Raw genomic sequence first — 24780 nt, 5'->3', positions numbered from 1 at the left:
GTGCGTGTGTGTGTCTGTTTGTAAAGAAAGGTGCCTGTATTGCTAAAACACTGTGAACTACATGGTAACACAACTCCCAATATCTTACATTACACATGCACTACTACCAAAGTAGTATATTGATTGCGATTATTGATTGGGCAGACATATTGTATTGTGTATGTGTATGTATTGTGTGTCACAGCTCAAACAGTTCAACAGTTCAAATCAATGAATGCCTTTTGAACGAGGAGTAACAGCATATGTAAGAAAAGCTCATATTAAGCAGTAAATCAGTTCCAGACAATCATCATGCCGTTTATATTTTACTGAAGAGCAATGGAGCCGATTAGTCTTCCACGTACTAGATGCAAGACGTGGAGGAATGATGAGGAGTGTGAATAATGCTTGATTCCAGAGGGCTGGTTAAAAAGTTCCTCAGGGTTTCTTACAACTTTTGAGAAAAAGAGTGAGATTATTTTTAAACTTTTATAAGACAGGGGTACTTCGAGATACATGTGATTAATGAAATATACGTAATTACTGAGAAAGGAGGTGTGTGTGTGAGTCTGTGTGTGTCTGTGTCTGTGTGTGTGCCCAGCTTAAAAATAAATGTGACACACTAATGTGAAGTGAACCCACTGCCAGACACTATAGGGATCTTTTCCTTCTTGGTCTTTTTCACTTCCTGGTTGGTGCTGCAATTATACAACACTGGAAACTAGTCTGATTCCTGTTCAAGTCTAGTCCAACCTGACTTGGATTTTTTTTTGCACACTTACACTAAACATGTGCTAAAAGCGTTTAGGGTAGGTCCTCTGCAGGCAAATCACGGTAATTGTTATTTCATTAATAGGCATAAAGATTGAATCATAGAGAACCATTGACTTTATGATGTTATGTTTCCAACTGAAACTAATTTTAGTTGCATCCCTACTGAACGGATGTTTACTCATGCAGGCAGACAACATTTGTAAAATGGCAACATTTCACTATCTTGCTCTCACATCGAAACACCCCTTTCACTATGAACCATTTGCATTGTTGTGTTGTTTTTTTTTAACTTATAAGAACTATATGTATTGGCCCAGATTTGCATTAACTGGAATTCACTGGGTCATGCGTTATCATTCCATGAGTAAGACTGGACAATGCTTTATTCGCAAACATGTGAATATCGTGAGGTACAAGCAGGTATCATGTCTTGTCTAAGCAAGAGACTGACCCATCCATGCTTAGCAGCTCAAGCAGACCACATTACCCTAGTGCTAAGATCAATGCACTGGCCGCCTGTCTGCCAATGTTATAAAGCAGCTTCTGTGTTATGAACCCGCCAGAGCTGTCAGGTCATTCAGGACTCGTCTGCTTACTGTCTCATGGTTCCAGTCAAGCATGGTGCAGTGGCTTTTATCTTTCATGTACCACTTATCTGGAACAAACTTCCACACGTCACATCAGATATACTTCAGGAACTGAAGGAACTTTGAACATGAATAGCGAAAACTATTAAGGAGTGATCTGCTGTTTGTCTTCCCTGCTGGGTCTTACCTATTTTCTCCTGTCGTCTAAGCAGACCCATCAGCCTAAAGCCCTTCGGAGAAATGATTGCCTGGTCCGGGAAGACTTTAAGTTGGATTTGCACTTCACTCTACCTGACCCTTTTTTAATAAACCCATTGTTATTATTTAAACCCGAAACCTTGCTGTGATTCTGTTTTCACTCTCAGTGTGTCTCGCTTGAGGGACTTACTGAGAGTGTGCTGCTGTGGAAACAGAAGCTAGAAGAGAAATGACTTATGGTCAGTTTGCAATAACACTGACTTGAATATCATGCTTTGAATTTCACTTGCTGAAATATTTTAACAGGAAATCCATATTACTTTTCATGATGATGATTCTGACCTGCTATAAATTATATTATACTTTTTGATATTTAAGAACTTTATGCTGTAGTTTATGAGAGTCAAATATTTAACATAAAATTATATAAATACTTTGTCATTACTTGATGATAATATAATTGTTAGATAAAACAATAACAATGTAATTCAATGAATAACTGCTGGTGGTTTACTGATGTGAATACTATTATTATCATTTAATTACAACATTATGAAATGTCCTTCAATTCTATTCAAAAGCTATTATACATTTGTATAATGTATAATTCATTGAAAACAATCAAAAGACTACACATCACTTTCATATCTAATGGAATAATGTGGATTCAAATAACCATATGTTAATGCATCTCATATGTAACACAATACGTGACACTATGAAATGGATCATACTGAATTATGCAGGCCAATCAGAGGCCAGACATGAAGGCCTCAGCAAAAGATACCTTTCTGATCATAATCCATAGACTGCAGGGATTGCTTTTATCTGTTGCCTAGTGTAATATAAACTCAAAGGTTAGCTACTTCGGTCTGGCGAAGTCCACCCATCTCCAGCAAGGTATATTTCCTTTTCTTCATGATAAACTTTTGTGACTGTAAATTAATTGGGATGAAGGGTGAAATAAATGAGAGAGGTTATCTCAGAAAGGTAGACAGCAATGAGCAGCTGAAAGCTGGTTTGAATGCTAACATATATGTTTATATATATATATATAGTAAATCAATATATATTATTGATTATCGCAGAGGGGAAATTGAGTTATACCAGTCAGCAGCACACATCAGGTCAAAGGTGTATAATGAAGAAAATAAACAATAAACGTCTGACATCAGTAATACAAAATGTATCTAATAATATACAATAATGAAGAAGGCAGAGTGTCCAACATCCCCCAGTCTGAGTCAGGTGACCTGGTCAAGCCAGCATGAGGTCTGCATATTATCTGTACTCTCACATACTCACGATACTAATATTTTGCTGTATTTTTCCATTCAAAGACATTAAAAAAAATTAAAAATGTATATATATATATATATATATATATATATATATATATATATATTTTACATTTAGAAATTATCTGGGGGCCAAATCACATTGCTGGCAGGCCAGATGTTGCCTGCGCCGTGTGCCTCACGTTTGCAACACCTGGTCCAGGGTGGACCTTGATTTAAAACAAATAGGAGGGAACTTGCGTCACAAAGTTCAATTGAAATGTAGACGTGAGAATTTTGAATAGACACTTTACCCAGGTGCTACTAGTCAGAGCTTAAAAGCAGCCTCTCTGAGATCCGTATGCAGCCAAAGGAACGAAGGTATGCTTATAAGTAGATCTATGATAATCTGCTGTGAGATTACTGCATTTCACGCAGCTACTTCAATGAGCTATACAATAACAATAACAACGCACACATTAGGCTAGCAGGCCTTTCCGCTTTAATCAACTGATCAAGTAGGCTATACCTTTCCTCAATGTTTTTTTTATTTTTATTTGATGACTGCCTGTGCATTTAGGAGGAAATATTACTTTGTGATTCAAACCAGATTGCCAAAGAAAGAAAGATTTATAATTAGTGATCGGCACATGATAGTAAGGCTTTACAGTGATGTCGCTCATAACACTAATAATGGGTCTGCTGGTTTTATGTACCAGTGCCCGTAATACAAAACTAGTGAAGATGGATCTACCACCAGTGCCATGGTACATCAAAAGAGCAGAACCAGGGTTATGAGTGAAGCCTGTGTTTGTCCTTCCCAAGTTTGAAACGATCTTTAGGAAGTAAAACATTAACATGCAAACGAGAATAAAAGCAAATGACTACAGTGCTGAGTTAAAAAATAAAAAAATAAAAAAATAAAAATAATAATAATAAATATATAGGCCTATATATATATATGAAAGAAGCCATACAGTAATCACTCCGCTCAAGAAAAAAATTATGCCTGCATCAGATTACAATGAATCTGCAGCAGAAGGCGGTCATTGAGACTGGATTCATGACGGAGGTAACGGTGGGCTGGGCCTGGGGGTATCCCCTGGGAGCTCCGGTAACTTGGCCGTTCTGGGCTCTTCCTGCCAACATATTACTGATTATTGTAGTATTCTGGTTGTGAAGATATCTATGATGAAAATATCTTTCTCCAAACTTTGCTTCAGAATCCAATCTTACGCTTCATATCTTAAAATGCTGGCTACAATTAGGACAGCACTTGACCTCCTATAAGCTGTAGGTTTATTTATATCATAGCTTTAAGCCTCTGGCTAATTCCCTGTGTTTTCGTATGGCTGCATACAATCAAAGCAGACAATATTATAAGATAGGCGGCCACGTGCTCTTATACGTCCAATCAGAACATCCAACTGTCTATTAGGGTGTACAACCTGGTTATAAACAAACGTTAGTGTGAATTTATGTTTAGTGTTTTGAATCGACCTACGTTGCACATATGCATTTATTCTTACATACATCCGTTGATTAAGCGCCACCCAGTTTTGTAAGTAGGATTTGATTGAGTTCTCTCAAATGCTGTACTTTAGTGACTCCTGTTGGTGGTAATAGTGATGTGCAGTACAAATGAAGCCAACACAAAATACAGTAAATATGTAATGTTGACATCATGTGTATATATATATATATATATATATATAAAGTCAATTTAAAAGAAAAGCGAAAACAGGCAACTTTACCATCTTGAATAATATCCAAACCATTTTACTCATAATTTCCATGGCACTATAAATTACATTCCCTCATGGATTAAAGTTTGCAACAATTGTTTTTGTAGTAATACATATTTGTATGTATTATGACAGTTGGCAACAATGTATTGAATTATTCCTAGAATCATGATTATTGTTATTCCTATTATTTATTTATTTATCTATTTATTATTCCAGACAGAGCAATGTTATCTAAACAAACAGGACTGTCTTGGCTTTAACGTCGACCCCTTAAACAATGCTCACAGAATGTGGTTGTGTTCGTGTGCGTGTAGCCAGACTTAAGGGACCACCAAGTGAAGCTCACGTGACACCATGCCACTGTATGCCTCTTGTTCCCACACAGAGGAGTGCAGAGGGGCTGTGTGTATGTGTGTGTGTGTGTGTGTGTGTGTGTGTGTGTGTGTGTGTGTGTGTGTGTGTGTGTGTGTGTGTGTGTGTGTGCGTGCGTGCGTGCGTGCGTGCGTGCGTGTGTGCGTGTGTGGGGTGTATGTGTGCGTGCATGCGGGTGTGGGGTGTATGTGTGTGTGTGTAGGCAGTTGCCTTGCAGTGACACAGGGTTAAATATGAAGTAGTCCCCCCCCACCCTTATGTGAACACAGTGTCTCTCAGTTTATTCTGATGTATCGGGATGTCAAATATTCAGCAACAAGCACATGAATGTTCATAAAAAATACGTTTGAGTCGCATGGAGAATCCCTAAGCCCACTTTGAATGGTTCAGGAATAACCACAAATGATAAGAAAGAGTTAGCCCTATATCGTCATGGAAACGTCTTTAACCCAACATTCCTTCCTCAGATTCCTGCCCGGGCTTTGTGAACACGGGTCGCTGCGGCGGCATGCGGAGAAAAAAAAAAAAGACCCATCGAGGCTAAAACAGATGCAAGTATTTTTGTTGTAGGAGGTTGTGAGTCGCGCCGTTGGACAGCCACTTGGGCCAATATATGCCCCGTAAAATGAAGTCACAAACATTGCGACTGTAGTCGACTCCCACTCGCCGGGGAAGAGCACAGACGGGGCATTATGTGGAGAAGTACCAGCTGGTACCACGGTGCCCTCATCCTCCTCGCCACTTCATTCACTGGACCCTCCTGAGGCTGGGACATGGAAGAGAAACCTGGACACAAACCTGCCAACCTCCTGCTGGGATGCGTGCTGCTCGTCTCCGTCTGCACCCTCTGTTGTGCGCAAAAGAGTAAGAGGAACATCCCTGTTTTGTTTTTTTTGTACTTTTTTTTTTTGTGACATGAATTTGACCAGAGTTGGATATTTCATTGACATGCCCGTCCGGTTAAGAGGGCCCGAGTGTGCGGTTCTTGGTGTGTTTCTTGGTTGTTGAGTTTGTTGTTTTCAGGCATTGGCTTCAGTATGTGTGTTCAGGCTCAAGTGCAGTTGGAAACCACTTGTTGCCGCGAATTAACAAGCAACAGCGTGTGTCGATCCCGCTTGATGTCACTCTTTCTCTTGTGCAGTTTGTACAGTTCTCCCGGGGCCCGTGTTCGTACCGGAGAACAACACCGTGGACGTCGTGGTGGCGAAAATCAACGCCGATAGCGACGTGAGGCTGACCATCGTTAAAAACCCGGAGGATCTCTTCTTCTTAAAGGGGGATGAAGTGCTTGTGAAGAAAGGCCTGGACTATGAGGTAATCTCCCATGACTGGAAGTGCTGTTTCTTTGTCACTGCGGGTCACAGTTCGAGCCACACTGAGGGAGCGTAGTGAAAACAGAAGCTATTAAGACAGAGCACTACAATAACTCCTTGGGGGCCACTAGGCTAGGTTGTCCCCTGGTAGGGGGGCTGGAATGAATTATGATGCACTTTTATGAAGAAAATAATTGTTTGATAGTAATTTTATATTAGAACATATATTATGTTGACGCAGAAGAAAATATACTAAGCCATTGTGTTTTATGTGTTTTAGTTGAGGAGTTTAAGGGAATGTGGGGAACAAAACAAACATGGAGTCATGCTGTTTACTTGTCCCGAACGTGAACAGTGGCTTCTTGTTTGTAAAGCATGAGGATTAAACCTGCACTATGTCATTTTTCTACAGCAACTCTTTTACTCCATTAAAAAGTCTCAAGAATAATACGGGCCCATCTACAAATCCATGCATTCAGGGATCCTTTTGCTCCCCCCAACCGTGGGAAAACATGTCTTGACATCATTCAGTTGCGTTAACATTTTTATCTGACAGTAACGGTCTGATAATTGTATAGCTATAACTTATCTACAACTCAAACCACTAGAGGGTGCTATTGAGAAACCTGAATAGTGCAGGTTTAAATCTAAATTTGGTTATTATCCACGATGGCAATAGTAATTGACATTTGAGCATTATTATTAGAAAAAATATAAATAAAAAAATGTTTTTTGTTTGACACCCTGTTGAAATGGTTGACATGTAGTTTATTGAACCATTGTATATATTCCTGCTGCGTGTTTCTTTTAGTCCACATCAGGAGCAGAGGCCATGGTGGTGCAGGTGCAGTGCAGCAGATCAGGCTCAAGATCTGTGAGTAGAACGTGTAGAAGACACTTGTAGAAGTGTGCCCGCCACAAAAACCAACAATCATATGCACATAGACACATCAGTGACGCTGTTGTCTTAATTTATGAATGTATGCGCTGCATTGTTATTTTTAACTTGTATGTTGTACTATATAGGGGTGGCAGTAGTTCAGGAGGTAGAGCGGGTTGGCTGGTAACCGCAAGGTTGCTAGTCCAATCCCCGGCTCCTCAGAGTGTCGAGGTGTCCCTGAGCAAGACACCTCACCCTAACTGCTCCCATTGAGCATGCTCCTGCTCCTTGCATGGCTGACGCCGCCGTCGGTGTGTGAATGTGTGTATGAATGGCTGATTGTTAGGCAATATTGTAAAGCGCTTTGGGTGGCCACTGGTTACAAAAAACAATATATAAATGCAGTCCATTTACCATTTGGCTGTATTGTTATTTTCTTTCCATTTGAAGTTCGTCCAATTCCAATGTTTTTTTTCATTCTTCTAGGTGAATGTCTCTGTTAAAGTGTTTGTTGAAAACGTCAACGACAACCCGCCAAACTTTCTACAGGACCACTATGTTCTAGAAGTGAATGAGGTCAGCATAGGGCTTGTTTCCTAGAACGTTTTCATGTGATGAGCTGGGAGTGCTGTGAGACTTTGTGCTGAATGTTGTTGTGTCTGCTGCAGCTCAGCCCGTTGAATTCCAGCGTTGGAGTTGTAGACGCTTCGGATATTGATTCGGAGGTGCTGTACTATCGCTTAGAGCCCACCACAGTAAGTACTATTTGTCATCATTATCATCAAAAATAAAAAAAGGACAAAATATTGTCATGACTTGGCTTCCAAACCATGCATATTTGGAAAAATATACATACTAAAAACAAATCTATATTTTTTTTCTTTAATGGTACTCCAGGACAAGTATTTTCGTCTTGAGAACATAAACACTCCAAGGATACTCGTCCAAAATATATTGGACTATGACGTGATACAAAAGATCAATTTGGTTTTGCATGTCCAGGTACCGAAACCTATCCTCAATACTTAAGTTAACAGAAACACTTTGGTTTGGTTCAACATTGTGTCTGACCCTTGACCCCTGTATCATGTCACATATTTCAGGACATACTCAACGGTTCGACCTCCAATAAGCCCTTCTTCACATCAGTGGCCACAATCACAGTCCATGTGAAGGACATTGACAACAGGCCTCCATGGTACCAGCCCTGTGTGAGGGCCAACTTAGGAACGGCCAAGTTATGTGTCAGCACCGGCTATAAGGCCAGAGTCAACCTGACTGAGAAAGAGGTGAGCATCTGTTGCTGCTCTTTGGCGATTCTCCTGTCTGTTGCTACCTTGTTGGTTAAAGCTAGGGGAGGCAATTTGGAAAAGCCAGCCTTAGTAAGCGAGATTTTGAATGTATTCAACCCAAAAAAATCCTCCCCCCCCCTTCAGACGTCCCTCCAAAGCCACCCCCCCCCAAAAAAACAACAACAACAACGAATGTTCTAGCTTTAAATAGCAAGGTGTCATCTCTCACAATCTAATGTGGGTGTGATGCTGCCATGCTTGTTTGTTGATCATTGTGCAGAGGCGTTAAAAGGAACCAATATGTGGAATTAAGTAAATTAAGAGGTACTGCATTCTGTTACACTGAAAACCCAATTTACAACTTTTGCCACAATGTCAGAAGAGCTAATTACACTTTTGCAGTTGCAGTCATTTGCAGTTGACAGACAATGAACAACTAATTTGAATAAGTATAATTATGTTTTATTATAATGTTTGAGGCCTCTTGCATTGTATTCACAGGAGGGGAACTTGATACTGGAGCCGGGTCCTCTGTACGCAAAGGATGGAGACAAGAATAGAAGCGAGTCCATAAGCTATAAAATACTCAGAGGTTGGGCAGTTTGTATTCTCCCCACAGTTTCATTGGAATCAGGAAGTTTCCATGCTATCGTAGTGATACTTATGGACATTTCTCTGTGTTTATGCAGGGAACGAGGGCAATATCTTCCAGATCAATGAAGAAACAGGAAACATCTCCATGGTGAAGGCTGCTGACATCGTCGGTCCAATCACTCTCGTCGTTCTGGTACCGTCCCTCTCTACCGTATCACTCACTAAATCAGAATGCCATCTCTGTTGGGTACAGAAGCTCACGTGTCTTCTTCCTCGGTGGGGAGTTACAGGCTTCTCAAGTGACCAACCGGGATCAGTTTGCCATCACACAGGTGACCATAGATGTGATGAAGAAGAGCAGGAACCCTCCCCGTTTCGACCGGGAACGCTATGACGGCTTCATCTACAGCAACTCCATACCGGAGAGCATGATCCTGCGGGACCGCACCTCCAACAGACCCTACAGGGTCAGGGCGGGGGATGAGGACTTTGCAACTGTGAGTGGGTGACTGACACACACTTTTAAGAAAGAAATATGATATCTGAGACCACCTCTCAACAATTACTCATTTGTTAGTAGAGATTGAATAATTAATGGTTAGAAAGAGCTATAGAAAGATTTTCTTTTTTACCAATGACCTGATTGATCAATCAACCAATCAATGCCATTCATCAAATGATCATGCTATCCAATATCTTCTGGGGTTTAGATGCATTCTCAGGATAGATCTGTATCCACCGCTAGGGCTGATAGATAGACCCCTTCCTCTCCATATGGCGTATGTTTCAGGGAGTGAACCCTGATGTCCGGTACGAGGTGCAGTACAGCAGCTATGTCAACGTCACCGCCGAGGGCTTTGTCATTCTGAAGCGGGTGGTGAAGACCGAATCCTTTGCACTGCAGGTGACCTGATACACGCATGCAGCCGTCTAACACACTTCAGAGCATGCATGAGTGATGGGAGTTTTGTGTGTCACTCACTTGCCCTCTTGTTTACCGTCTCCTCGAAGCTCAAAGCTGTGGACACCATGACAGGGGAATACGGTACAGCTGCCCTCACGGTTCAGGTTATACCCGGTAAGACCACCCAGCTCATAGGTTGACCAAATTCTGACCAGTAGGACAATTTTTTTTTTACATAAGACAAGACTTAAAAGTTCCTTTGGGAATAACCAGTTTCTATGTTTACTTGACTCAGATTCTCAATACTTGTGCAGTTACCGGTCAAAGTGTGCCTGTTCAGAACGAGCCAATTGCTTTTCCCCGGTATTCCTGCTTGCAGCATTCTTCAAGAACCGCTCACCCAAACAACCTCACACTCGATATGGCACTTCCTTTGGCCCTCAGCAATACACCTGACAGGTGTGAAGTTGATCGGATGAACGGTTGTCGAGAGAATCAAAGGACAGACTAGACACACAGACTCCTCAAATTATACTTAGACACACAAATTGTTTGATTGAGGAATTAAGTGAGTGAACTTTGTGAGAACCTTTATTGACATCTCTGTGTATAAATGCTTGCTAAAACCTGCCCCCCTTCCTAGCGGTGGCTGTGCCCTCCCAAACCGGGGGAGGCTACCGAGCGGGGGACATGGCCCTCCTGGGTCTGATCATGGCAGCCCTGCTGATTCTCTGCCTCATCGTGATCGGCTTCCTGATTTCGCACTTGTGGAAGGGGAACACCAACGTCCATAAACTATCTGAGGTCAGCACAGGCTAGTATTGATTGCTATGAATCATCATGTCATGGTACATCATTTTAAGTCTGAAATGAAGGTGAGACGAGGCCAAAGACACTTACCTTTTACTTATGGAATGGAATAGAAAAGAAAAATCCATTCTTTAACACAAGAAGGCCTATTTATTTTTTTGAAATGTCAATGTGCTTTGACATTTGCAACTTTCCCAAGACTCCCTGCTACAGGCTGTCCTGTAATTTCCTTTTCTCCAGTGCAGACCTTTTCCATGAATAGTTATCCACTGAGAGTCAAAAGGGCTTTGTGCAACACCCGAGGAGTCACCCAGCAGACACTCAAAGGGACCCCATCTGTGAACAATGTGCGACATGTCCACCTAGATGTATGACAGATAGATGAGCAACTTTTTCTGCAGTCCACTGGGACTAGGCTGGCAGACTGATCCATCCAGCACACATCTAGGAGGACACGCCCACTTATGATGTCAGAAGAGGCCGATTTACAAAACGTCTTGTAAAGGCTAATCACACTCACACCTGGTGGTATAATATGTCACCTTTAACCAAAGGCCTTTCCTCCTCTCCCCCCAGTGCCTGAGCCCTTGCATGCGCTCCAAACAGCACAAGAGCGGCCACAGGGACTCCATGCAGTACACCAACGACGGCTTCCAGAACGAGAGCGACCCGAGTCGTGGCGGCGGCGGCGGCGGCGGCGGGGGCGGCCGGCGATGGAACAGCGCCGCCGCCAAGCGTACCACCGTGCCGCAGGCCAGGGGACGCGTGATCCCCATGGAGCGGCGCGGCCACCACTGCTCCTCGTGCGGCCTCTACACCAACCACGTGCCCAAGGGCAGCCCCCTGGCCCGGGCGTCGGGCCGGATCTGGGAGGACTTGGAGACCAAGCTCAAGCGGAGGAAGCGGGAGGGGCAGAAGACGGTGTGGTTCAAGGAGAGCGAGGACTCCTCGGACATCGAGGTGGAGATAATCCCCGACACGGTGGGCCGCGTGGCGGAGGAGACGGCGGAGGAGATGGACGCGGAGGCCGGGGAAACGGCGGCGCCGGCGTCGACAGAGGGCGGCGGGGAAGAGGACGCAAAAACGGAACCTAGTGAGGACGAGGGTGCTGGAGGTATTGACTCTGCCAAGGAGGGAGAGGGCAAGGAAGTGAACGGAGAAGCACATGAGAACACCGGAGGTTCAGCGTAAAAAAAACAAACCTTTTTAAATGATTTCTTCAGTAGGCCTCGACTATTGGAGATGAGTTCACCAAACTGAACAAAGTGCTGTTTGTTCTCGTGTTACATTCTCGATGTGTCAGCAACGGAGGACTCTGATATGAAGCTGAATTCTTGATGATTCAGCATCGCTGGATATCGCCCCCATCCCCCGTTTCTACATCGCAACTTCAGAGAACAGTGAATGAATGGTGGAGTTACCATTACTGGGGCAGAACCTCGTTTAAGAACCTCATTTATTTCAGTTTTCAATTATGTTGATTAAGCAAACAAGTTGTTGACCTTATACGATTACTTTACCTTTTTGATAGTCCCGTGAGAGCATCCTGATCTCAATTTCCGTTTCCCTTCTGAAACTCAAAATTGAAAATCAGGATGGTCTGAGGTGAAATGCCGTGACCACCTCGTAGGGTACCACCATGTTGTGGCTACTGTGAGACATCAATTTCCCCATGAGTGCAAGAACATATCAACCACTACACAAATTGACGGTTGGAGACAATGGCCATTTTATATCGCAGACCAAAATAATACCAATCTCCAGTGGTATTAGTTTGGATAGTGGATGTACAGCATGCACATGATAACTGTCCATCACAGGAACGTCACATAAATGTGCCCATTCATGGATCTAGTGAATACTAAAAACAGGGACTTTTCTGTGGAGTTTATTTCATTGTTGTTGATAACCATTTGTGATAGAGTATGTTAATATAAAGCTGACATTTTGTATAGAATGGAAAGTGTAGTTTTGATGGAATAATAAACATTGAAAGATACGTCACTGCCATTGTTATGAATTGCCTCATCCATTGAAATTAAGACTATGAAGTATTTGATATCAAAGTTCCCTGAAGCCCGCAGACCTCTAAATAGAGATAGTTATTAGATGGAGAATCATCGTAGTCCAAAAACTAGAGCAAACATTTATGTCTTTAACAGTTTTTATTTGAAGCCAATTACAATAAAATCAAAGCAAGCTATCCAATCATCTTGCATAATGTTGATTACAATTAAAAATATTAAATTGCTTAAAACAGGTCCCTGATTTCAAAAGAAATAAACAAATAGACTGATATTCTAAGCTTAAATCAGACATTAGAATTCCCATCCCTAATCAGGTACACACACACACAACATAGTCACACATCCATTCCGTTAACACTCTACTGGGACTAAATACAGAACAATGCAATTAAAATCAGTGCATTTCCAAGCCACACGGACCAATTGTTATTCAGGATTCTGAAGCAGCAGTAGCATGTGCAGTAAAAATTGATGCCGTCTCGGTGTACTTTTAAGTTTACCAACCCTCGTATACAATCCTAAACTGACTTAGCTTTAGCAAAGCCCACTTGGTTGTTATCGCGGTCAAAGGCGGTGTAATATTGACCAATGAATACATCTCCCAGAATCCACAGGGGCCCGGCTGGGGCGGGGATGTCCAGGCCCATGAACCCGCTCAGACAAATGGTTTTACCCCCTTGGCTTTCCTGGAAGGGAGGACATTGAGATACTTGAGCATCAAACTATACATTTTACTATTCAAACACATTGTGTAGAAACTGTAAGCATTGCTTTTGTTCTATAAAAGTGGCATAAAATAGTCTACAAATTATATATAAATCAGTAAATACCGTCTAATTATTACATATTATCAGTATACTGTCCGCTAATCATATATTATCAGTCGACTGAGGGAGGGGGGAGAACAAAAATACAGGCTACTGAGAACGCTTTGGGCCTTGCCAAAGAAAACAATGGCGCATTTATGTGGTTTCATGATGAAACAATCACGAGGTTGTTGTTGTGGTGGTGGCAGCTGTGGGGGCTGAGCCGTTGCTGCCCTCTGCTGGTGATTCAGTACACCTCCGGTCAGAGAGCGAGAGACTCACCTTGAGGACGTACTGCTCTCCCGTCAGGGAGTAGGACTGTCCTCCCAGGGTGAAGGTGATGACGGGCAGCGTGGGGATCTTGTCACAGCTCACCATGTACTGAAACGACACACAAGGCGATACTCAGACCATTAACCAAACACGTTGCCACAATCTGCTGCCAACGACTCGCCGTGTTCTTCCGGTAAAACTTGTTTTAAGACGAAATACTTTGGAAACGGAGGCGACAGGTGGGCGGGCGGAGCGAGACGTTTCGACCTGCTGCAGAGATTAGGTCTTTGAAGCATGTGGTTGTGTGGATTGAGAGTATTTTTTTTCCCACACAGAAGATCGGCTTCACTGTGTGCATATTGAGCTTTGCCAAGTGATTAGGCAGGGTATGGAAGTGTTAAATAGGCTACAATGATTGTAATTAATTAGCCCATTTTGGGACCATGGACAAATATTAATTTGATCCATTTATTTTAATGTGCCATGTTAAAAAAAAAAAAACTCCAGGTTTCTTTGCTGCGTCACATTGTGATGAATTAAAAAATTTTAAATTTGTTTTTTGTAAAGGGAGTGCACCGCATCCGATTCGAAGAGTTAGCCCCAAAGCCAACATGGTGTTCAAGAAAGATTCTGAAAATAGTGCCCCTTTAAGTTGGCTTCTCCTGAAGAAAAACTTAAGAAGGGGATTTAAAAAAGGGTATTTCCTACGTCGCCGTCTACACACATTGCTTTTAAAACCTGTTCAGACACTATTTTTAACAGTTTAAAACTGCTGGCTAAGTTTACGCAGCACGATTGGTGAAGGTGAAACTCACTTATCACCCAGATTTTAGTTTGTCCGCCACCAGACTCTCGATTAATCATTGATTGTCTGCTTTGTGAGACTTGCCTCTCCCTGGATGATGGGTGTGGCTCCGATGGCTTTCTGCAGGGCCCGGACCTCCTCCGCGGGGCCGGTGATGAGGGACGTGCCGGTGTCCACGATGGCCTCACAGCCCCCCTTGCACAGGCTCAACTGGCTACCCACTCCCATCCTGTCATGGACCAATGCATTGAGTCAAACGGATGAACTACTGAATAGTGTGCGTGCATGTAATGTAAAGGTGACATATTATACCAGGTGCGAGTGTGATTAGCAGTTACAAGCCGTTTTGAAAATCTGCCTCTTCTGACATCACAAGTGGGCGTGTCCACCTAGATGTATGCTGCATAGATCAGTCTAACAGCCTACCAGGTAGAGTGTAGCAAATGTTGCTCATCTATCCAGCATACATCTAGGTGGACATGCCCACTTGTGATGTCAGAAGAGGCTAATCACACTCACACCTGGTGCTATAATATGTCACCTTTAAGGCCAGTACCTAGCTGCCCATTACTTTCCAACAGGATAGAATGCATCATGCACCACTTGGGTTCTGCTTAGCTGTAGCAAGAACAACCAGGGCCTGCTGGTAGCCTGGCGTCTGAGAGGTGAACACATACCCGTCCATGTGGATCTGCCAGTAGGCCTGCCGGCTGACGTTGACGTAGTTGAAGTCTCCAGTGTAGTACTTGGGGTCGGTTCCTCCCAGCAGCAGCTCACCACCGGGCTCGGAGTCTGGGTTCCTGAGTGAAGAGTTAAATAATCCTGGTACCATGCTTTAAAAAGTAACCCCAAACTGGTTGTCCAATGTCCTGACACTAGTCTTTAACAGAAATGGACTTTATACTAAAAAGTGCAAATTCACCCTAATGGACACATAATTGCACATGTCAACAGTTTATGCTTGACTGTTGCAATTCCCTGAGTTAATCATTTTGGTTGCAGTTTCCACTTCCTCGTTTTGTATGTAATTTCCCTTTGTATCATGTGTTGGCCAGGAGTGTGGGAACACAGCAACTAGGTGGTCTTATCAGCAAAGTTGTATTGACCAACACAAACTGCAAAGAAGAAGCCATCTGGAAAGGTCTACATTTTTTCAAACATTTAAATGTGTTTATTGTGGTAGAATAAAAATTAAACCAACCCCACCATAACTTACGCAAAGACTAAACCCTGATTTAATGGGACACACCTGTTGAGATAGAAGGAGAAAACATTCTGGTCCACCTTCTTCTGGGCCATGATGCTGTCAAACACTGGCAGCACCCCGTCCACTGAGATACGTGGGTAAGCCATTCCAAGGATCCCATCAAACTTGGCAGCAATAAAGACTATGCCTGGCTGCTTGGTGGCCTCTCCAAAAACCTGTTTGTCAATGGATAGGTCTCCAATCTGGATGAAACGGTGACAGACGTACAAAAGTCAGAAAGGGTCAATGAAAAACTGCCACACACACAATACGCTGAAAAACAAAAGCTTAAATCGCTTGCATGCAACTAGCTTACTGTGCACGTATCCTGACTGAGGTAGCCAGACAAGCTTCCAGATCCGTACTGGATGGCAAATTCGGTGCCATTTTTCACATACGTGCTGGACTTAGCAGAGTTGTACTTGTGGTGAAGCCCTTCAGGGAAGAAAATTATATAAAATAATAAGGGAGGGGGAGAATGTTGATTAGTAAAGTATAAAGTGAAGTTGAAGCCATGCAAAACGATCATGCATCGTTATAATGATCACTTTTACTTAGTGATTCTAAGTTACTATGGAAAAACAAAAAGGAAACATCAGCAATTACAGGACATCAAAATATTAGTTATTGGGTATTTGCATTTCTCAAGCATGTGGCTGCAAGTTTGCTGCAGGAGGTAGACTAAACCACAAATGCAACATGACCCCAAGGACATTGTCATCCATTCGTTGCAACTGACTTTACTTATAGTACATCCATCTGAATGCAAAAGTTCTGTTCATCTTAAAAGATACAAGATTTGATCATTTTAACTTTTGTCATGTGCATATCGATTCATTTTGCAAAACAAACAACAAAAAAGCCTACACATTGTAGATGCATACAAAACATTGAAACGAAGGGCAGAATGCAAGCGTGTACACGTTGTGATAGATTAGAGGAGTCAAAACGGTAACAGGCTCAATGGGACTTGGCGGACGAAGGGGACTTACAGCAGGCGATGTCAGTGAAGGCACAGTGCACTGAGGGCACCCACAGGTTGGATGAGCCCGTGTCAAACACCACAGTGAAGATCTGAGGGGGAGTGCCTAGACCGATCTCACCGTAATACTGGGCCTGGGCACACGGCAAACAGACATGACATTAATAAGAAAAACATGAATGTCACTCTCCTAGAGGTGGCCCTACAGCAGAGCAAACACAAATGCCCTTTCCTGAAGAGATTGACATGAAAAAAGAAATCCACAAAAAAAAAAAACACACATATTTGAAATTGACAAACATCATATTTGTTCAATTCTCGTTGCCGATATGAGATCGTGCAGCCGCTCGTATCAGCACAATGAAAGTTCCTAGCACGACTGATATGTCACCTTGATTGGTTTGGCTCTTTACGGAGAAAGGAGACAGTCTATGAGTAGTCGCCACTTCCTCTCCCCTGCCCACAAACACAGGAAAGCTTTTGCATCTAAACTATGTGCTGGATTGCAGCTCTAAAAACGTCTTTCTTGCCACATCACCAACTAAGAAAAAGTGATTTCAAAGTAATGAGCTGCAGTTGAACATTAAATGATTGAAGCTGAGATAATGTCATGCACATGCAAAAGAGTGTATTGCAGGGCATCCTGTTCCATTTAATAATAGACAGCCCGTCTACATCTGCCATGGATCACGAGTGACTCCGGTATTGTGACAGGGAAAGTACCAGTGTCTTTATTAGTGTAGACTTCAGAGACATTTGGCATAATAAGCAAATCTGGCCTTTGTTTGCTTCTAGGTACAAACAGGTGCCAGGTTATGCCACTATCCAAAACAAACTATAGCAATTTTCATTTGTATATCAAAACCAAACAGAAACCTTAATAGTTCTGAACCTTTGATCATCTTTTGGTTTGCTTACTGTACAAATACCTTAGGAATAAGTTGTATATTGTTGTCTACCAATCTACCCCATTTAAAAAGGCCTTAATTTGTGTTTTCTAAGCTCTAATTCCTATAATCCTTATTACTAAGCTCAAAATGCCATCACTGCAGGTTCTTAAAATAGGGTAATCAGGCAACACAGACAAACATTATGGAACAGTTTATTCAGTAGTCAGACATTTGAGTCAGCCATCACATGGCCGACTCAAGCTTCCTCCTTTGAAGGAAAAGATAAACCCTGCCAACCCCCACCTAGCAGTGACCTTAACTAATAAATGAGCCAGTCAAAATGCTGGGGTGTCAACATGACTGTCAAGTGTAATGCTGGATTCAATTAGAGGGGGAGTAAAAGGGGGAAAGGCCACTGCACAATAGTATCTCTGTTGTGCTTCTCTTTCAGCTACCTCGGAAGTTATCTAGTGACATGAGGAGTAGTATTGAAGAGGGCTATGGGTCATTAGTTCTGGCAAGGTGCTCGGCGGAGGCGTGGCGCAGTAGAAAACTCACGTCAAAGAAGTTCTTCAGCGTTTCGGGAGTGGGTGCGTTACTGGAGGGGAAGCCAAAGTTGTACTTCAGGGAGTGTTTGGGAGCCAGGAGCTCCTCTGATGTCCTCCCGGAGTCGGTCAGCTGTCGTCGGATGGAGCGGAATTTCTTCAAGGGGATTCTGGTGTTCGGGACAAAATCATATGAAGACAAAATGTATTGTTTGTGTTTAGGGTCAGCCACGCTATTAAAAGAGAAAGTGTTTGTGTTTATTTATATTGCGCAGGTACACTACACCGCATGACCCACAACCTTATATTTACAGCCAGACTGTCTAAACAAGGAATTGGAGTCAGCCTACTGCCTGCATTAGTAAATTACAACACCCCCAATGATTTATATTAGGTTGAGTTATACGACTGATATGCATCACTATAGCTCCGTGGTAACAACCATAAGACCTTGAGGATATCTTACCCTGCTTAAATACTAATATTTGCCACCAACTATTTATAGGTTGGCATTCGTTTGACACAGTGCAGTGTAGCATTGCAACTTTGAGTTAACGCAAGACAGGCACAGGATCGCTGCAGACATGTGAACCACACTGGACTATCACATAACCAGGGGGTAGTCTGACCCAAGCTGTTGATGTTTACTAAAATGCTAACTTAAACGCTTACTTGAGTTTGTATTTAAAGAGGATTTCTTACCGAATAAGTGCATGGCTGATCAGAGCTAGAGCAGCAAAAGTAAGCAGGGATAACACTCTCATTTTAAAATCACAGTAGACCAAATAGATAAGTTAAAAACCACGGCGTGCAAAGCAACACAATGACTGAGCAGTTCGACTTGTGCTCGCTCGGCAGTTACGATTTTTATCAGCTGACCCGAACGCGTCATCCCTCGTCATGTGACTCCGGCCTGAGGCGTTCCAGTACAACTGGCGGAAATGGTTTACGCGTTCCTGGTTTTTTTTTATCGACTGGTGTTATCATATCATAGAAGGGTCATTGTGTTTTAAACCGATAGAGTCGAACACAAATTTTTGTTTATTAGAAGGCATTTTAAACCAATTTTTAGTCCCGACTAAATAACCGACGTGCTGGAGAACACGTCCCCAAACGCTAGCTGACGCTGTCGTCCTGGTTTAACGTTAACGTAGCAGATCTGTCCGATAGCGCAGTTGATTACACGTAGGCCTATATTGCAGATGGATTTATTTTGAATCTATGCTTTCATTCGTTAATGTGATATTGCTCGATCACATTTGACATCTCTAACGTTAAATCAAATACCTTTGATAAATTGACAGTGATCGAGCAATATATATATATATATATATAAAAATTAATTAATTCTTTATTTCAGACCCAGGGGGATCCATATCACAACAAACAACAAGAACAAACAGACGGATGCAAATGAGGCATCAACAATTATAACAAACACATTTAAAACACATAGGCCTACAAGCTCTTCGGGTCCAATGTTTCCAGAAGCAAGATGAGTACCTAGTGTCACTCTTAGAAACATTAGTTAGAGACACAATAATCGTGTTCAAAGACCCAGTCAATCTGCACATGAAACTATACATAACATTTCTCAGAACAGCATTTTAAGTGGGCACATAGTTTGTCACGAACATTTCACTGGCACCCCCCCCCCCCCCCCCCCCCAGTTTTAGTTTCATTTTCGCTTTACTATAATTACACCACATATGGGCAGTATAGAGTGTATGGGGGGTGGGGGGGCGATTACGGGATCGCGGAGTTGTTGCGCAGATCTTTTTTTTTCTTGTGTGCTCGTGCCGCCCCCCCCTGGCGACTGACCGCTTCTCCCGTGCCTAAAACCGCCACCCCCCATCTGACTTGCATAATTTGGTGAGAGTACTAGAACTGCAGTATCCTAATTAGGTAAGAGGGGACACCTCTCTCAAGTAGTTTAACAAACAGTTTCCCATGATTGATACGGTCAAAGGCTTTTGACGCATCCAGGAAACACATGAAGACTGTGCTATTGCGTGATCTGTACCTATGGACAATTTCTTTAAGTGCATAAATACACAGATCAGTTCCATGCTTACTCTTAAAGACAAACTGGTTATCTGTTGATGCTATGTAGGCCTACTCTGTAAGCCTATCCATAAGGATCCCTTCTAGTACCGTATACTTGCAAGTGCAATAGGTCTGGGCTATAATAAGACCACGTTGGCTATGTAATCGCGGACAAAAGGAGACATTTCATAGTGGATAGTGGAAACCGGGACATTTTAGCGTCCCGACAGGCTTTTGCTGGGACTCGGCCATTAACTAAAAAACACATAGAAATATTACATATTGATCACAAATCACATGCTGGATGCTTATCCAGCATGTGATTTCAACAGTGTGTGAGGGCATACGCAACAGGGATGATCGCACAGTGGAATGCTGCGCAATTTAAGGCGGACGAGCGCTGGGCGGATGCGCATCTTGAAATGAAATGCGCTGGTTCGCGCATTTCAGAAGCAGGGAGAGATTCTGTACAAAAATCTAAGTCTAATTTGTCAGTTTATCGTGTGTCTGCCTGTCACAAATGCTCCCGTTGGGCTGATCTTTTCCATAATGAAAAATGAACAATACTTGGACTGACGAGAGGAACCGGAAGACCGTTCCACCTTAAAGGCTTTGCTTGTTACGCGGGCCACCGCAATTCCACAGCAGGCTGTCAGCAAACAAATAGATTTTGGAGCAAATTCAATCCCCAAACAAATATGTGTAGTCTAATTTGAAGAGCGTTTGTCTGTGTTGAGGTCATGTTTTCGGAGCTTTATGAGGTTGACGTCACACACACACACACACACACACACACACACACACACACACACACACACACACACACACACACACACACTACTATGCTTTGTTTAAAAACTTTCTGAAGCTTCAGGCTAATTCAAAAAATATAGAAATATAGTCCCACACAAAACTAATTCAATGTCAAATTCAATGGCCTACCAAAAACATACATGATTTTTTCCCCATTAGTCTTTGTTGTGAGCAGTAGGCCTAGTCATATAGGACAGCAATCATGATTTGCCTCAATATCAGAATTACACCCATAGGACAAATAGCAATGGCTAGGTCTGTATAATATGCAGTGTAAGCTTGTCCAGGCCCTGCAAGTCAGGATGTAGGCTATGAATCTGAATCTGATTTTTTAAGTAGTGGTGTGAGAAAGTGAAACCTTTCTCACTTCCAGCAACAGGACGGTTCGATTGCTATGTTTGAAATGGTCCCCCCTGACACATGGTATGGCCTTGATTGGTCCACCTGTGACAAATTTTATATATAAATATATTATGTGATTTATTTTATGTTTATTTATTGTTCGGTTTGTTTTTGGGAAGTGAATAAAACTTATTTTTGGAATTGCCCTCGTCTCACTCTCCAAACCAGTTGACCACATCCCGAAGTGGAGTGAGCCAAGAGGTTAATTTCCACATTTGGTGGCAGTGGTGGGATATGACGCCATCTGAGAGGCTGGAGCGACGAGAGGGCAAAGGGAGGAACAACTACCCGGACGGCGACAGAGATCGAGACAAGCGCTACGTCGGTCAGAGGGAGGAGGAGCATGCCTACAACAGTAGAAGGTGGAAGAACTGCCAGAGACGAGGCCGCCGCCAGAGACGAGGCCGCCGCCAGAGACGAGGAGTCTGTCTGCCCCTCACGAACTGTCGGAGTTTGTCCGGCCCTCATGAACTGTCGGAGTTTGTCCACCAGCAATGGTGGTAGAGGCTCTTTTTGTCTCACCACCCTGGTGCCGAGACTTCAGAGGGAGGAGGAAATGTGAGAAAGTGAAACCTTTCTCACTTCCAGCGACAGGACGGTTCGATTGCTATGTTTGAAATGGTCCCCCCTGACACATGGTATGGCCTAATGGGCCTTGATTGGTCCACCTGTGACTAATTAGGTGGCCTATTTAAGGGGTGTTGCATCCTTTGGGAGGGTAAGGAAGAGGTCACTTGACATGAGGCCACTACTTACACCTTCCTGTTTTTTTCTTTTATTCTTTTCAAATGTTAATTTGTATGGAACCATTTATTTATTGTTCGGTTTGTTTTTGGGAAGTGAATAAAACTTCGCTTTTTGGAATTGCCCTTGTCTCACTCTCCAAACCAGTTGACCACATCCCGAAGTGGAGTGAGCCAAGAGGTTCATTTCCACAAGTGGCCATCCCCAAAATGCACCGGAATACAGGAAATCACATCTACCAAATCAAAAATTGTGGGGGGAGGACCCCCAGACCCCCCTTCCCTTCCCTTTGGTACTATCTGTTGAAATTGAGCTTAATATCGGCGTCTATGACCTCAAATGCACGCACACTATGGTCACACGCAAAGTGTCCCGGTTTTAGTTTCAGGTAATCTTCAGGAAAGTTGCGACTTTGTGTTATCTGCCTTATTGTTAGAGACCCAGAGTTCCTTCCTACAACACCTTCCAGATAAAGTATAGTTTATCAACTCAGCCCATTTGCTCTAATAAACAATTGTTTTACATTTAGCTTTGAATCCTAAAGGGTAGTGATGCCACGACTATGAAAGTAGTCACCCACATCCCAGCCAGATCTTGACTTGAAACCTGTAAACATGATAATTAACTGAGAAACTAAACACGTTTTTGGGGGTAAGAATACAACCAAAAGAATACAACCAAAATGCATGTCTTGCATGTTTTTTGTTTTTAAGTTTAGTACAGGTTTTTTCTTCCTTCTTTATTCTTGAATGAGAGCTGTGGTAAGCAACGCCATCAACTTTCCTAACCTTCGAAGCATTGACCTTAAGACATGATGTATTTTAGCTGTATGACAACTTAACAATTAACAACTTTTTGAATATGAATTGATGATCCAATCTGTAGAGTGACAAATGGCCTGAGAACACTTTGCTTCTTGTAGTGCTGCTGACCTTTCAGCAATACTCATGAGGGACAAACTGAAACAAACTGTCAAAACTTTTCATACAACTTTTCATGCCTCCTGTGCCCAGGAGACTCGTTCTTCAAAACGGTCTCATAAAAGAGTTCAACGTATGATTGAGCTGGGGTTGATAATTGAAATGATGAACTTTGGCCGATATCATTATAACCAATCAATCCTAATTTCCAAATGAAATGCGCTGAGGCGTTATTGCATCTAATATATGGTTGGATTATTAAGCAAGATAGACCTAATTGAAGATGTAAGATATTGAATGCTCTTCACTACATTACCCCGGCTGACTGACACTTCATAGGCAATCCTTAATCATAAATGATTGTCATACTAACCAGTAATTTAGCTAAACTGCCACCAAATGTGGTGCATTATATTACAGATGATGATTGCAAGGTTGATGAGTAATCACTCTGCAGCTTGGGATCGTGATTACCAATCCATTACACTGAGCGGAATATCCTCAGCCCACTACCTGTCAATGATATAAAAACAATGTTTATTTGATGGGTGCAATAATTAGACATTGACATGTTGTCTTCTTAGAAAACAAGGCAAATTCTATGTTGTAACTCCGTCTCCGACTCCGTTTTGGTGGGGATACTAGCAATGTTTCATGTCTCTATTGCATTCTGTTAAAAGCCGAGCTGTGTGTGTGTGTGTTTGTGCGAGTGTGTGGGTGTGCGTACACGCGTGAAAGTGTGTCTCCCGGGTTCTGTGCCTTTCCTCATTTCTGCTTATCCCTATTTATCTAAATTGAGGGGGATCTTTTTTTCTCCAATTTAAGTTGAACTGACAGCCTCGAGGAACAACATAGTCAGAGCAACAAGAGCAGTATAAATCTGAAGATTGTAATCCACTCTAATAAGCCGTAATGATTTATTTCTTCACAGATAACATCCAATTTGTGGGCCTGCTGTGTTCTGCAGGGAGATTAACTGATGTTTATGAACTTGCCAAGGCTCTATGGTGAAACAGGTTAGTCCTACACTACACAACATCTAAATCATTATTGGATTGTCTGTGACATTAGGTAATGAATAGGCACACAGACAACATGGTCTTCTAAACAACACACATGTATTTAGAATCATGTACCCATGCTAGGCTAACCAGTGAAGGCTTCTACAGGTTTGTTTTTACAGTGCTACACCATTGGTCTCTGACAGAAGTAGTACCATGCAGGTGCCCACTATGATGCGGCCTGTATGTACTGTACTGTGGTTCCATGCAACCATTGTATGCAGAATAATCAATGACATTTGGAATATAAACCATTGGACGGGTTAAAAACAAGTCACTGGTCAGACGCCATTTGACCATTATGAAAAAAACGATTTATCTATCCCTATGTTATGAAATTATTCAGCTTTCATATTACTTTTGAGGTTATTGACGGTGAGCCATTCCAATTTGCACATCTCATTTTGTATGTGGCTTACTGTTACTCGGCTGGATGACAGAATACAGGGGAGGATTTGCTTCTGGTGCTAGTTGGTTTTATATTTATGTGTA

The 24780-nt window shown here is 42.5% G+C and overlaps 2 protein-coding genes across 2 annotated transcripts; one reads left to right on the top strand and one right to left on the bottom strand.

Moving 5' to 3' along the window:
- The first annotated feature begins 5692 nt into the window (after positions 1-5692).
- cdhr5a (cadherin-related family member 5a) lies at positions 5693-12747 on the top strand. Its single transcript, XM_084475994.1, has 14 exons — positions 5693-5799; positions 6077-6249; positions 7060-7122; positions 7615-7704; positions 7797-7883; positions 8026-8130; positions 8232-8417; positions 8922-9012; positions 9110-9207; positions 9305-9511; positions 9805-9918; positions 10026-10092; positions 10562-10722; positions 11305-12747. Exons 1-14 carry the CDS (start codon positions 5709-5711, stop codon positions 11917-11919), a joined length of 2148 nt encoding a protein of 715 aa, XP_084332120.1. The 5' UTR covers positions 5693-5708; the 3' UTR covers positions 11920-12747.
- Positions 12748-12874: 127 nt separating this feature from the next.
- On the bottom strand, positions 12875-19165 carry ctsd (cathepsin D). Its single transcript, XM_084475995.1, has 9 exons — positions 19005-19165; positions 18316-18472; positions 16878-17001; positions 16202-16320; positions 15889-16088; positions 15317-15439; positions 14724-14868; positions 13844-13942; positions 12875-13441 (listed from the first exon to the last, which is right to left on the bottom strand). The coding sequence occupies exons 1-9, from the start codon at positions 19064-19066 to the stop codon at positions 13274-13276; spliced, it is 1197 nt and encodes a 398-aa protein (XP_084332121.1). The 5' UTR covers positions 19067-19165; the 3' UTR covers positions 12875-13273.
- Positions 19166-24780: the final 5615 nt, after the last annotated feature.

The sequence above is a fragment of the Micromesistius poutassou genome (assembly GCF_964030765.1).
Source record: "Micromesistius poutassou genome assembly, chromosome: 12".
Lineage (NCBI taxonomy): Eukaryota > Metazoa > Chordata > Actinopteri > Gadiformes > Gadidae > Micromesistius > Micromesistius poutassou.
This window is presented reverse-complemented; position numbering and strand designations above follow the sequence as displayed.